The sequence below is a fragment of the Paramisgurnus dabryanus genome, chromosome 13, assembly GCF_030506205.2.
Source record: "Paramisgurnus dabryanus chromosome 13, PD_genome_1.1, whole genome shotgun sequence".
NCBI lineage: Eukaryota > Metazoa > Chordata > Actinopteri > Cypriniformes > Cobitidae > Paramisgurnus > Paramisgurnus dabryanus.
In genome coordinates, this window is record NC_133349.1 from 7,662,476 (window position 1) to 7,676,344 (window position 13,869).

The 13,869-nt window shown below is 36.0% G+C and overlaps 1 protein-coding gene across 1 annotated transcript; it reads right to left on the bottom strand.

Moving 5' to 3' along the window:
• Positions 1–523: 523 nt before the first annotated feature.
• On the bottom strand, positions 524–11,389 carry dpy19l1l (dpy-19-like 1, like (H. sapiens)). Its single transcript, XM_065298644.2, has 22 exons — positions 11,032–11,389; positions 10,517–10,541; positions 10,341–10,428; positions 9,941–10,078; positions 9,710–9,830; positions 8,762–8,855; positions 7,936–7,993; positions 7,752–7,843; positions 6,491–6,590; positions 6,305–6,382; positions 6,142–6,228; positions 5,908–5,967; positions 5,735–5,815; positions 5,522–5,623; positions 5,361–5,432; positions 5,108–5,178; positions 3,368–3,392; positions 3,140–3,259; positions 2,855–3,029; positions 2,101–2,200; positions 1,891–2,016; positions 524–1,778 (listed from the first exon to the last, which is right to left on the bottom strand). The coding sequence occupies exons 1-22, from the start codon at positions 11,237–11,239 to the stop codon at positions 1,607–1,609; spliced, it is 2,193 nt and encodes a 730-aa protein (XP_065154716.1). The 5' UTR covers positions 11,240–11,389; the 3' UTR covers positions 524–1,606.
• Between the last annotated feature and the right edge of the window lie 2,480 nt (positions 11,390–13,869).

The window sequence follows — 13,869 nt, forward strand, 5'->3', positions numbered from 1 at the left end:
TAATTTTTATTTTAGCATTTTATTTTCAAATTTGAGACATATTTTGCCATTTTATTTTTTATTTTATAATTTAATTAATTATTTTATAATTTAATTAATTCAAAAAAGTCCAAAAATACCTTCCATACTAAAGGTATAGTTACCCAAAAATGAACATTTTCTCATCCTCATGTTGTTTAAAACCTGTATGAATTTATTTTTTTCTGATGAATACAAAAGATATTTTAATAAATGATGGTAAGCTAAGCATACAGCTGATTGAAACCATTGACTTCTAAATATACAGCTAAGTGAATGGAGACAATTTAAAGAGATCTGGTTTTATTAGCAATTGTACTAATGGAGTTCACTAAAAGATCTAGCCACATTTCCCTATTACCTGTTTAAATTAACAATCACCAATTGTGAAAAGCGCTATATAAATAAAATTGAACTGAATTGATTTAAAAAGCGTCTTCTAATTCAGTAGAAATACCTTAGTCACTATCATACTCAAAAACCACAAAAGGCAAAGCAATGAGTAAAATAAAACAAAAAAACATTTAATCGAGAATATATAGGGGTAAAAATTCAGAAAAGGATTAGCATAAAAGTTTCCTTTAGTATGTCTAAACCAAACATAAGACAACAGAAAAAAGTAAAAGTCCCTAAAGACAAGTGAACACATACACATGTATCACCCTTAACACCGAATGTACAATTTCAGGGATCTCATTGAAATGTAAAGGACACTTTAAAATAAAAACAGAACACGTAGTACAAATTAATATCTATGGCAGTGAATACTGTGTGATTATTATCATCAAGACCACTAAAGAAATATTCCGACATCTGGATTTTGTATTGCATTGACAGATGAGAAATGAGAATAACACTGATAATATAAACCTTGATAAAGTGACATTGAAATGTTATGGAATGAAAGAGTTTGAAAGGTAAACATGGCTTCTACAAGTAAAAGTTCCTCTGCTTGACGTTATCTTTAATAGTTCTAAATTCCTATTTCACAAACTTTACCATGATTACCGCAAATTAAACCTTGAAGTAAAAGGAAATGTACAAGCAGTTTATTTACAGTACAAATTGGTCGATTTAAATAACACTGTAAACTTTTAGAATCCTTAAACCATAGATATAACTCTTCTGTAGGTCACTTCGGTATGACAGAATCTGCCAAAAACAAATGTTTTAAACTTTAACCATAAAAGGGCTCCAAAGGTTTAAAAATATCCACAGGTCGGTCCTAAAATGCATGAGTACAAGCTAGACGATTATGGTAAACGATTAAATCTTTTTTCCTATGATTCGACACATGAAACTGACAAACAGCAACATCATGGATGACAAAAATCACAGTCTTCCTAACAAAATAAATACTTAGATTTCAAGCAGGAAAGTGTGTATATCCAATACTGACCGATGATCTGCAGATTCACCGCACTTTAAACATCTGTTATCAAAATAAAACAGATACTAGCAGGTCTCAAGAAAAACAGGATTGACCTTTACAAAAATAATCGCTGCTGTGTACACACACACACACACACACGTATCAAAGACCGCAAAAACAGTACGTTCAAATACTTTTTGAATGAATAAACAGCTGTTATCTGATATCCTTCATTGTTTTGGGAACTCGAAGGACTTTATAAATACTGTTGTAATAAACGGTGGGGAAATGCGGACGAGAATCCTTAGACATCAGGGTACAAAGTGGCACTTTTCCTGCGTTTTGTTGGTCCTCCACATCCCAGATCTCAGGCATACTGCAACCAGGCCTGAAAAATCAAGTAAAATAAACACACTATATGTGATAAAAAAAATGACTTTGCATATTTTAAAAAGTGCTATCATTGGGTTATGAAAATGCCTAAAATAGATGCCGTTTACTTGGTTCGTCTTGTGCACCACGAGTCCTCTAGGATGAAGTAATCCACACGAAGCTTTATCAGATTTCTCTTTACTACCTCAGCTGGCTTTCGGCTGTACATGGCATATACCATCTTTGTTCGTTCTCTAAATAATACGGATAAATTGACACACTTTGTACAGTGTAGTAAATATATCATCAAGTTTTAAAGTACAATAGTAAAAATGTACCTTAATCCTGCGTCCTCATAATGTGGGTGATTGACGATTGCTCTGCCAGTGGACAGTTTTACACTTGCCATGGTGGGCATGGCACCGGCAAACACAGCATCTACAAAAATCATTAAAGAATGATTCGTTTTAAAATACCCTAACAAGAAACCTGATGGAAAACAGTGGGAGAAATTACACCCTATTGCTTTATTCAAATGCAAATTGTTTTTTAAACGGGACATTTTTTAAAGATGTAAAATAAATCTTTGGTGTCCCCAGAGTACATATGTGAAGTTCTAGCTCAAAATACCATATAGATCATTTATTATAACATGTTAAAATTGCCACTTTGTAGGTGTGAGCAAAAATTTGCCGCTTTGGGTGTGTCTTTTAAATGCGAATGAGCTGATCTCTGCACCAAATGGCAGTGCCATGGTTGGATAGTGCAGATTATGGGTAGGTTTTTGCAAAAACACCATATTTTGAGCAAAAAGCAGAGATAATTCAATTTTTATGACGGATTTTTCATAGAGATCTCATTCAGAGCGATCTTTAAAACAGACACGGACATGTAGCAGCTTGCCATAGGGCAATACTTCCGGTTTTAAAAAGTTGCGGAAGGGCGCCACCTGGTGGATAATAGCGGTATTGCGGAAAGACGGAAAATCTCGTCATTGGCGGGGAAGCGTTTTCTCTTGGCGGGGAAAGAGTTAAACATGAAAAAAGTCAGATTTTCATGATATGTCCCCTTTAAACCGACAGAACTTCTTACTAGGGCTCGTGTTCTCCTTGATCCACTCCAGAAGCTCTTCTTGCGGAAAGTTACTGAATTCTCCTATAATGCCCCATTGACTCTGAAGGTTGGCGACTCCTTGAACCGTCATCATGGCCAATATTCCAACAACTATCATCTGGTGTTTAAACTTCTCTCCTAGCCAGCCAAACACCTGTAGTCAAAAAGCCAATGTCTCCGTGAAAAATCAGAGAGTGAACGATTCTTTCTGTGCATTATGAATGTGTTTTGAGAAAGTTACTGATGGAGATTTTGGATGGTCACCTGTCTGGAGCAGATTAAGCAGGACATGATACACATGTGAGGAGTGAGGAAGAGCTTCAGTCTCATGATGAGCACAGCCAACACTGCAAACGCCAACAGCTGCAGACTGTGATACACCAGCTAGACGTACAACAAACACAACCAACAAGACAGATATCAACCACTCCTCTATGTGTCTTGGGTTATGAAAGTCTGATTCCTATTCATTTCGAATTTAAATAATCTTACCACGCCCTTCGCCAAGACCCGAGTCCTGAAATATTACAGAGAAAAGTTTAGTTTTAGAAACAGATTGCAATTATTATTATCAAACAAAACTGTCATCTATTCATAAAATGTGTTCACTTTTCATATTGTATTATTTTAAACAGTCTATTTACTTTGGTTATACAGTGTTTATCCTATTTGATGTTACATTATTATTATTAAAGGAAAACACCACAGTTTTTAAATACTTTACTATGTTGTTACCTCAACTTAGACGAATTAATACATACCTATCTTTTTTCAATGCATGCACTTTTAAACTTTGGACAGCGCTTCTTGAATGTGTTAGCATTTAGCCTAGCCCCATTCATTCCTATGGCTCCAAACTAAAAAATTATTTTGTGCCACCATACTTACCTGTGTAACTACTCATGTAACAGTCTAAATTGTGGTAAGAACATAGTAAAATATTGAAAAACTATGGTGTTTTTCTTTAATAGCAATAATTTTGCCATTAAAGGAATATTTCACTTTCATAAAAATTCTGATCATTTACTCACCCCCATATCATCAAAGCTGTTTATGTCTTTCTTTCTTCAGTCAAGAAGAAATACAATTTTTTGAGGAAAACATTCCAGGATTTTTCTCCATGTAGTGGACAGTTACAGTTTAAATGCAGCTTCTAATGGGCTTTTACACCTGGTTACTTCATGCGTTTCTCTAATTGGATAGCTATCTGATTGTAAAAAGTCCAAGTGCCCTTCGAAACGTTTTCGAGACGGATTTAAATCCGATCGCTCAAACCACTTCATGAGGTGGTCTGGGACACATTTCAGACGAAACTGGACAAGTGTAAAATACATCTGGTTGATGAATAATCTCAAACGTAAGCACGCCACCCGGAAGTTAGCCGGCAAAGAGGCAAACAATCAAAGACGACACGTTCATTGCTGTATGGAGCGTAATACATTGTGTATTTGCATTTTATGCGGGAGTAGAAGATTGGATTCATATCCGTTTTGCCTAGACGCATTTATGTGGCCAAATGTAAATGGAACCGTTTTAACAAATCAGATAGCTATCTGATCAGAGAAAACACATGAAGTGACCAGGTGTAAAAATGCCTTAAGGGCTCTAAACAATCCCAACCGAGGCATAAGGGTCTTATATCTAGGGAAACTATCGTTTTTTTTTTGTTGAAAAAAAGTACTTTTTAACCACAACGTCTTGTCTTGCACTAGCCTTGTAATGTGCCAGCGTGACCTTACGTATTACGCAATAAAGTCGAATATGCCATGACGTATGCGAAGCTACCGCTTCACTGTTTACAAAGTTTGGAGACCGCTTCGACGTTGTTGTATGTGGAATGATACGAATTAATGGCTTTGTGTCAGTTCAATGTGATTACGTTATATGTAAGGTCGTGCTGGCGTCACACGGCTAGTGCAAGACGAGAAGTTGTGTTTAAAAGTCCTTTTTTTTGCAAAATGACATTCGTTTCGCTAGATAAGACCCTTATGCCTCGGTTGGGAACGATTAGAGCCCTCGAAGCTGCATTGAAAGTCCACATGGAGAAGAAACCTTTAATGTTGTCCTTAAAAACAAAAAAATGTTTTGCTTTTCGACTGAAGAAATAAAGACATAAACATCTTGGATGATATTGGGGTGAGTAAATTACCAGGATTTTTTTATGAAAGTGGAGTATTCCTTTAGGGCACCTACAAACATTTCTTGGGAGGGTGGTGCATATAAAATACTCACTGCTCCGTTTCATCATCTTCTGACTTGGCTGCCTTTTTGTTTCTGAGAAACAGAATGAGGTCTTGTATAGTCTGTAGTCAGCAAGTAAAAAGAGGAAGAGTGTGAAGAGCCTTTAGTTTGCATACAACAAGAGAAGTCACATTAACGTCCTCGAAAATGCCTGACACTGACTGCAATTTCATAATGCTGGTTCAAGTGAGTCACGTACCAATAAAAGGGTAACTGACTGAGTATCCAACCAAAAACAACTTACCCATCCAGCGATGAATCCCACAATCACCAGGTTAACTGGAAGCAGCAAGGTTTTGACATATCGGAAAAGAGTCTGCAAATGTGCATTAGATACAATGAAGAATATTTGAGAGGCCGAAAATCAAACGATATTTACAACACGCAACGCATCACATGACGCACCTCTGCTTCAATGAAGTCGAACTCTGCTGCACATGTGTACATCATTGTGTCAAAGTCTTTGTAGCTTGTGAACTTGGATTTGATCAGACTGCTGATATGAGCCTATAACAAAAGCCAAATGTTGAATGGACTCCTCATGCTAAAGCAAACTGATGTTCACAGCTAAAGAAAACACCACAGCATGGTGCGCACCACTGTTTTTGTTTTACTCACATCGTCCGATGCCCCCAAAATCACAGAAAGCATGAACTTCAGGATGACTGTGGAGACCACCCATGCAAGGCACTGCATGATCTACAAAAACAAAATGATACGCAACTCAATCCAGTCAGCGGTGTAGAGTGCATTTCCCATAATGCATCGGGCAGTAATGGATGTTCTCTTACCCACGTAAAAAGTCCGGGTTTAAATGTAGCCACAAAACTGTCTCTGAGAGCAATAATACCCTGAAACGAGAGGAGAGCAGTCATTTAAACTAAGATGGCACTGATTTCTTTTGGGATCATGCATTTTGGGTACTTATTTAGTCAGAGGCTGTGATCCATTACTGATATAAAGCAACATTTACCATATCAGCCTCTGAGGTCCAAAGAAACAGGAAGTCCACCTGTCCTACTCACCCAGATAGACACCAGTGAAGAGGCATAGAAGGACGTCAGCAGCATTGAATTCCCAAACATCAAAAGGAAACAGACGCCTAATGAGATCTGTCAGAAGAGATTCTAGTCAGTTTTTTTCAGCAACAATCTATAAAATGTACAGTAAATCATTCAAATCCATTACCATGTGTGTGACTATGAGGGACTGCATTTTCGCAGGGCTCAGATAACCCAGGATGTATGTAACAAAAAGGGAGGCAACCTGTAAATGATAAAAAAATTAAAATAACTAAAAAGGTATAACTATGTGTGTGAACTATGTTTAGTTTGGATCCCCCTGATTTAATTAATTTTAGCAGCAATCACTCACCTGGGTAAGTAATACAAACTGAGCAAACTGCCAGGGTAACATGAACAACACATTGGAGATACCCAAAGCCATCATAGTATTTCTGCATGGGTTCCTTGTCCTTTAAAAATGGGAAATAAAAGACTAAATATGTAACATACTTACTTATACATACCAAATATATGTATCACTAAAAAAACAACATTAAATTGTTAACTTGGAGGAGATATAATACCACAAACAATGGGTCTCATTCACTAAGCATGCGTACGCACAAATTTGTGTGTGAGATGTGCGTATGGTTGTTTTCACGAACAAATCGTGATTCAACAAAAACTTGTCTTCTAAATGTACGCAAAATTTAATTGATTATATTTGATATCATAACATTTTCTGTATTATATATTGTTATACATGATCTATTATTATTATTATTATTATATGCATTATATTATACATTATTATAGCCTACTTATTTTTTCTACACATACAAGAAGATGCACGCAATGAAAAATCTTCACGCTTTCCTTCCTCACTTTTTAAATCTCTATATAAAAGCGTCTGCTTAATGCCTAATGTAAACGTCATATAAATGTTCAAAAACTTTAATCACTTGATCTCCTGTCTGTTTATTTTAAATATAGATGCGCGTCCCTATCATATTAATTAAAATGTCATCATATTTTGTTAACGCATTCAATACTTATTTAATGTTACTCTGATCCTCCAGCGACAGCAAAACCTCCAAAATAAAAAATGCAAAGCAAACCGGAACTTGACCGATAATAAATATGATCGTGGATTACTTTTCGAGCTCTTTTGCTTTTATGACAAACTGCTCTAATATTTTCTTTGGACTAGCGCTACGCAAAATCCTTATATGGAGCTGGTTTGGGCGTGTTTTATGCAAATTATCAACCTTGTGCACGCGGCCGCTCATGTAGAACACACCAAATTCACTAACGTAAGAAACAAGTATAAAAACAAACTCATATGTGTGTACGCACATGTTGTGAATTAGGCGGAAAGTTTTCGTGAGAAGTTCAAATGTGCGTATAAATACGAAAAGCGTACGCAATTATTAGAGAATGAGACCCATTGATTTGATGTTTAACATCACATTTGATATTTCTGGAAGTGTGTTTTCAATAGGAAATAACACATTAACATCAAATTATCTCGAGTATCTCTAATGATAGTGAATGAAAAGCAAATGTGGATATCGCAGTAAGTGCTACACTACAGTGTGTAAATGTAATAAATATGGAAAACTGTTTGTTACCGTATGATGTGTGTGAGCAGAAGCATCTGGAGAACCAGGAAGGGATAGGAGAAGCTCTCTCTGAGGGGAGGAGTCCACATGACTCGTGTGCTCTGGGATTCAACATAAATATACGTAATCTGTAACTACTGCGGACATCTTTGAATCTGACTCTGAGATCTGCAAAATCAATATTCTGATATACCTCCCCATGGTTAAAGAAGAAACTCAAAACTGTCACGATGCCACCCAGTCGACTACCACTGTAAGAAAAAAACAATTGGTGATGCAAGTGTTTCATTTATAAAAATGTATACAGTTTAGTCCTTCCAGAAAATTACAAAGTTTTTTGTGATTGTTGTGGCAATAATCCTTGATCTTGCGGCACGTTTTCTTAAAAAAGGCGATGGAATATGCAGGATATTTATGCAATATTATGCGATGAAATTGCGAGAACTTGCAAAAACTGCGGGAACTAGCAAAAACTGCTTGAATTTCATAATGTTCCCATGGCAACAGGGGACATGGCTGCACTCGTGTGAAGTAAATGCAACATTTTTCAACTTTCTCCTAAGATATATGTGGCTTTTTGCTAAGAAAATGCGTGGAAATCTGCAATTTATACATTAAATCAGTTAAAGGACAAGTTCGGTATTTTCCACTTAAAGATGCTTTCCAACAGGTTGGAAAAGCATCTTTTGCAGCGATTTGTGTGAGTTTATCAGTGAACACCCCTGACCACTCGGTGAAATTTTTATGCATTTTAGGAAGGATTGTTCCAGTGCACCTATATAGCCATTATAGAGGTGGGAGGTGATACAAGAAACAACCGAAAATTCTCGGGCCAGCCGCATATGTCGAAATTTCAGTCAAAACCGTTCTATTCCATTATCAACAATCTGAAAACAGGGCTTTAAGTGTAAAATACCGAACTTGTCCTTTAAAGACAGACACTTCTTTCTTTCAGTACTGAAGTATTACAGTAGATCTCCTTTGAGATGTCTAATCTGGGATATCAAGTGCGTCATTACCTCAGATATGTTCCATAAATGAAGAACAGGCTCATCATTGCCCCATTTAGGAGGAACACAAAAGTGACATAAAAATACGCAGGGTCCCCCAAACCTAAAGAAAAAAGTCACTGATTGTATTATAATGTCCCTGAATAAAAATGTGTTGCAATGTGAATGTGTGGAAACTATTTATAAAGCATCCATTTTAAATAAATCATGACCAAACTGCATACACTGTCAGAAATAAAGGTACAAAACTGTACCTTTTCTGTCACTGGGGCTGTACCCTTTCAAAAAGTACAGCTTTGCACCTAAGGATTTCATTTAAGTACCTCAGAGGTACATACTGGGACCAAAGAGAGCTTATTAGTACCTGAAAAATACATATTAGTATTTTAAAGGTACATATTGGTACTAAATGTTTACATATCTGTACCTAATGTTCCATACAATTACCTTTTTAAAGGGTGCTGCCCCACTTACAGCTAGGGTAGATATTTTGACTTCTTCCTAACAATGTAGGTCCTAAAGGTACGGTAATCTACCCAAAAATGTATTCTGTTTTGTATTCCTGTAAAGGTACCAAACAGAAACTTAGGGTACAGCCCCAGTGACAGAAGAGGGACAGCTTTGTACCTTTATTTCTGAGAGTGTATGATACTTTTAGGCTGTACAAATCCAGGCACAATTTAAATTAGATTTGGACCATCAAAGTTAGATTTTTTTAATCATTCATTTCACATTAATCTTTGACATGGCCTAACTCAATCAGTATCAAGGTTATATTTTCACAAAATGTTCTTTATTTTATGTAGAATGATTTTTAGATAGAAACCAGTCAATTAAAAATTATATAAATGAGATAAAATGATGTTGGAATTGCAATACCTAACTTATATAACAATGTTGTTTGAAGTTGCCACGACACTCAAATAGATATTTGGGCTAAACAAAGCTTTGCAATACCTTCACAACTCTCCACAGGATCAAGCCCTTCCCCTCTGTTGATGGTCCAACACAACTTGGTAGGGACTCCAAACACATTCATTGTGCTTGTGTATGCTCTGTACCAGCTGGCCAAGACCACCTGCGATACAATAAAAAGACTCTGTTAACACTGAAGCTCAGGCAAATACTGTAGCGTGACATCAAAAGATTTAATTCCTCTTTACAGACAAGATGGAAAATACATCTCACCTCAGGGTACAAGTTGAATCTTTTTAAAGTGTTTATCACCAGAGGGTATTCAGTGAGTCTGTCGTTCATAATCATGTAAAGACCATCCGTGAAAGAAGGCGCCTCAATGATTGTTTTGAAATATGAATAATACAGCCCCTACGGAAACAAGACAGTAGACACCATACATCATCGTCTATACCTGTACATGGAAAGGTAATTTACATAAATGTAATAAAAAGGTGACAAGAAGCATTGCATTAAGCATGCAAATGCATTTTATCAGTATGTGTGTTCCCTGGGAATCAAACCCATAACTTTTGTGGTGACGCAATGCTTTACCAGTTGAGCTACATGAACACATGTTGTGGCATATAAATAGACACACATACAGTTAAATTTGATAGAAAACAATAATTACCATCTCCGTTCGAAAAGCCATTTCCTTCTCCAGCGATGACATGTGTGAAAAGTGTCTGTCATTTTCAAATAGATATGAGAGATGGTACCTAAGGAATACAAATAGGTCCATTTATCATCACAGGAAATCCCTATGTGGAAAATAAAGGTCAATTCAAAAGATTTAAAGTGACTTACCAGTGTAAAAATCCCACAATAAAAGCTATGGAAAGAAATATATAAATTAGTCTGTTGATTTAGCACAGATTAGACAGTCCGTTACGTGGCCACCTTGCAGGCTCTTATCTGACCAACCAGATTATCAGGTGATGTGGCAGAATTTATGTTCACCGAAAAATTTTCATTATTAAAAATTAAATACAAATATCAAAGTTAATTCGTGTTAACCACAGTTTGTGGTCTTGTAAAAACTGGATTACATAACAAATCTTTGAATTTCCCTTAAACATAAGTATAAACATCATTGGCTACTAACAAAGTGAAATGAATTAAATTTGATTGGTTACTAGCACGACCGTTAACACGTGAGCATTAACACATACACTGAAGATAAAACGAGTAGTTTGGTGTTATTTAATAATAAATTCAAAGATGGAAATATAAACTCGACAACCTTTGTGTTGACAAGATAAGCTTGCTAGATGCTAATTTAGTACCGTTAGCTACCTAGCGGCTAATAAGCAAAGCCTTACCGAGAATCAACACCGTTATTCCTCTTACGAAGCCGGACGAACTCAAGCCCAGTTTGTTTCTTATGAACCCAGTAAAGAGTCCGTTTTTACTCTGGTTAGCCGAGCCTTTGCCATCTTTTCCACGCCTGTTTTTACCAGACACGGATTGACTCCTGTCTTTCTCGCTGCTTTGATCCTTGGCGTTTGGTTTTCTCGTTTTAACTACCATGTTTTCATATTTATGTCCGTTAAAGAGGAACGACAGGAGGTAATGTGTGCTAAATCAGTTGTTTGGATCTTTGAATGGTTTCACATCTGTAGTCCTGCACGCTTGCAGCGCTCTGGGACTCTACTGCTCGATTGAATAAAGCGGACATCGCCCCCATCTGGACCCAGCGCTCAACTGAGAGGGTGAGTAACTATGGCAACGACGCATCACCTGAGGCAGAGCTTTGGTATGACCCCGTTCACGCATTACGGTCCCACTCGGAACAAAAATGTCTAACGATATATTTGTCAACATGTTTGAAGATTTCTTTGTCATGTCAAAGGATATTTTCAATAGAAACAAATGAACGCAATATTTTTTTAACTATCAGAAGAAAGTTTGGGGGAAAGCCGCGTCGGGGGAAAGTTCAGTCACAGTCTTCTAACCAGCACTTTATCTTGTATTAATATAACAACTACCCTTATGAAGAACCAAACCCGTAATAACTGAAACGAGATTTAAAAAATGTAAAATGTAATAATAAGTAAAGTAATATATGACTTAAATAACTACAATAAATTTAAGCCTGAATTAATTACTTATTTATTTTATATATTTTTTTATTTGCATATACAATGTCTGTATTTATTTTGACATGTTAAAGACGTATTTAACAGTGAATTTTTCATAAACCTAACAAAGTTTAATAAAATACACACAGCCACAAAAAATTTAGATATTGAAAAAAAAACAGTATTCTTCCGCCAGGCAACGTAGTTCTTCACAAACCGTCGGTTAGCAAAAGATGCAATGGCGTAGTAATACTAAAGTAATGCGGTCACAGGCGCGCATAGTGCCTTCAACGCGGCCCAAATAAAACAAGCTATGCGTTTAATAATACTTTTTATAAACACATTTTCATATAAAAACATTCTTTTAAGTGACGTGTCAACTGGCTTAAGACGCTAAAAGGTACGAAGTTGTTATTTGTCTGTAGCCTATGTTCTGTGGTGTTTTGTAAAGTTTGGTATTTTACATAAAAATTTGTTAGCATGTTTATAGTAATATTAGTAGCTTAATCTGCATATTATAGATTAGTGCTAATACAAATCGCTATTCAAACCAAACGAACTTTTTAGAAAAGTTTTAAGAAGCAACCGCTTGGCGTCACTGTAATACAGCAAATAGAGAGCACGTGCCATTCAGATCTCAACACGTTTCAGAAGTCAAAGATAAGCTTAAAGATAAGCTATTTATAATTGCTCGTACGACGCTTATTGATGCGCCTCAAAACGAATAACGATAAGCGGCTCAGATATAATTCTAATAATTTATTAAATTAAATTATATTTTAATAGGCTACTACTGTTCATGTTTTAGCAACATCATAGCAGGACCAGGACATGGGCTTTGCAAAAAAAGGAACACATTTACAAATGTATGGATATTTATCCTAAAGAAAGGTAACGTAAGATTTGAATCTTGAATCTATGTTCATCAAAAAAAAAAAAAAAAAAATGTCTAGCATCCCTTGCTTAAAAATGTCACTTTTTAAAGATTTTTTTATAATGTAATAAAATGTAGAAGTCAATTGTGAACTGCAGTATCTGAATATTCTTGGGCACTACTGTATATGTAACCACAGTATACGGTAGTGTGTTAACTGTGTAATTTTTGTTTTATCAATAAGTTGAATTCACAAACAGTAATGCTGAGTTTTATTGATTTTTGTTTGTTTGTTAGGGCTGGACCCCTATTTGATGCTGACATCACATCCCCTTTTCCTCATTCAAAGAAACAAGGTATGTGAGTTTATTATTTTCAGTATTGATGTTAAAAAGGAGCACACTTTCACATAGGGAAACATGCTTGAGAATCTGATGGATCTAATGGTGTACACAGAATGTGGCTTGTTCCCATTAAAGGGATAGTTCACCCAAAAATGAAAATTCTGTCATCATTTACTCACCCTCAAACCATTCATGGACCCCATTCACTTATATAGTAGGAAAAAATTGTAGGAGTAAATGATGAAACATTTTCATTTTTGGGTGAACTATCCATTTAAGGTAGCATTACTTTCTTTTAGATAATCTACACAAAAAAGATCATTCAAGTAATATAAAAAACAAGTAAAATATTTCACAGGATGTTTTTGTAAAATAGATTAGATAGATTACAATTGTAGACAATAAATAATGTTGCCCCATTATCCTCTTAATCACTTTGGTTTACCTGGGTTAACATATTGAAATTAAAATTTAGCTTGTCATTTCACATGCCTCTAAATAATTGATTTATTGTAGTCTAATCACAAACTGTATAAGCTGGTACAGACAGTCCCTTAACCTCCATAATGTGAAAACCATGTCTGAAGTGTGATTGCAGGTGCCAAGTGATGCATTGTTTTCAGCCTTTACAGATCTTTCTGTGGCCCTTTCTGGCCTCTGAGTGAATCACTGGTGCTAGACATAACCTAAATACAATAACTAGACTTTGTTCCAATCTTGAAAGTTATGGTTAGGGGTGCCATTGAAAATGTCTGTGGTGTTAGCACAGCTTGTGGCCACACTGAGGGAATTTGTTTTTTTACCAAACATAGCTGAGATTTGGCCCGTATGGAGGGTGAGAGCGTTGGTTCTGCTGTTAGT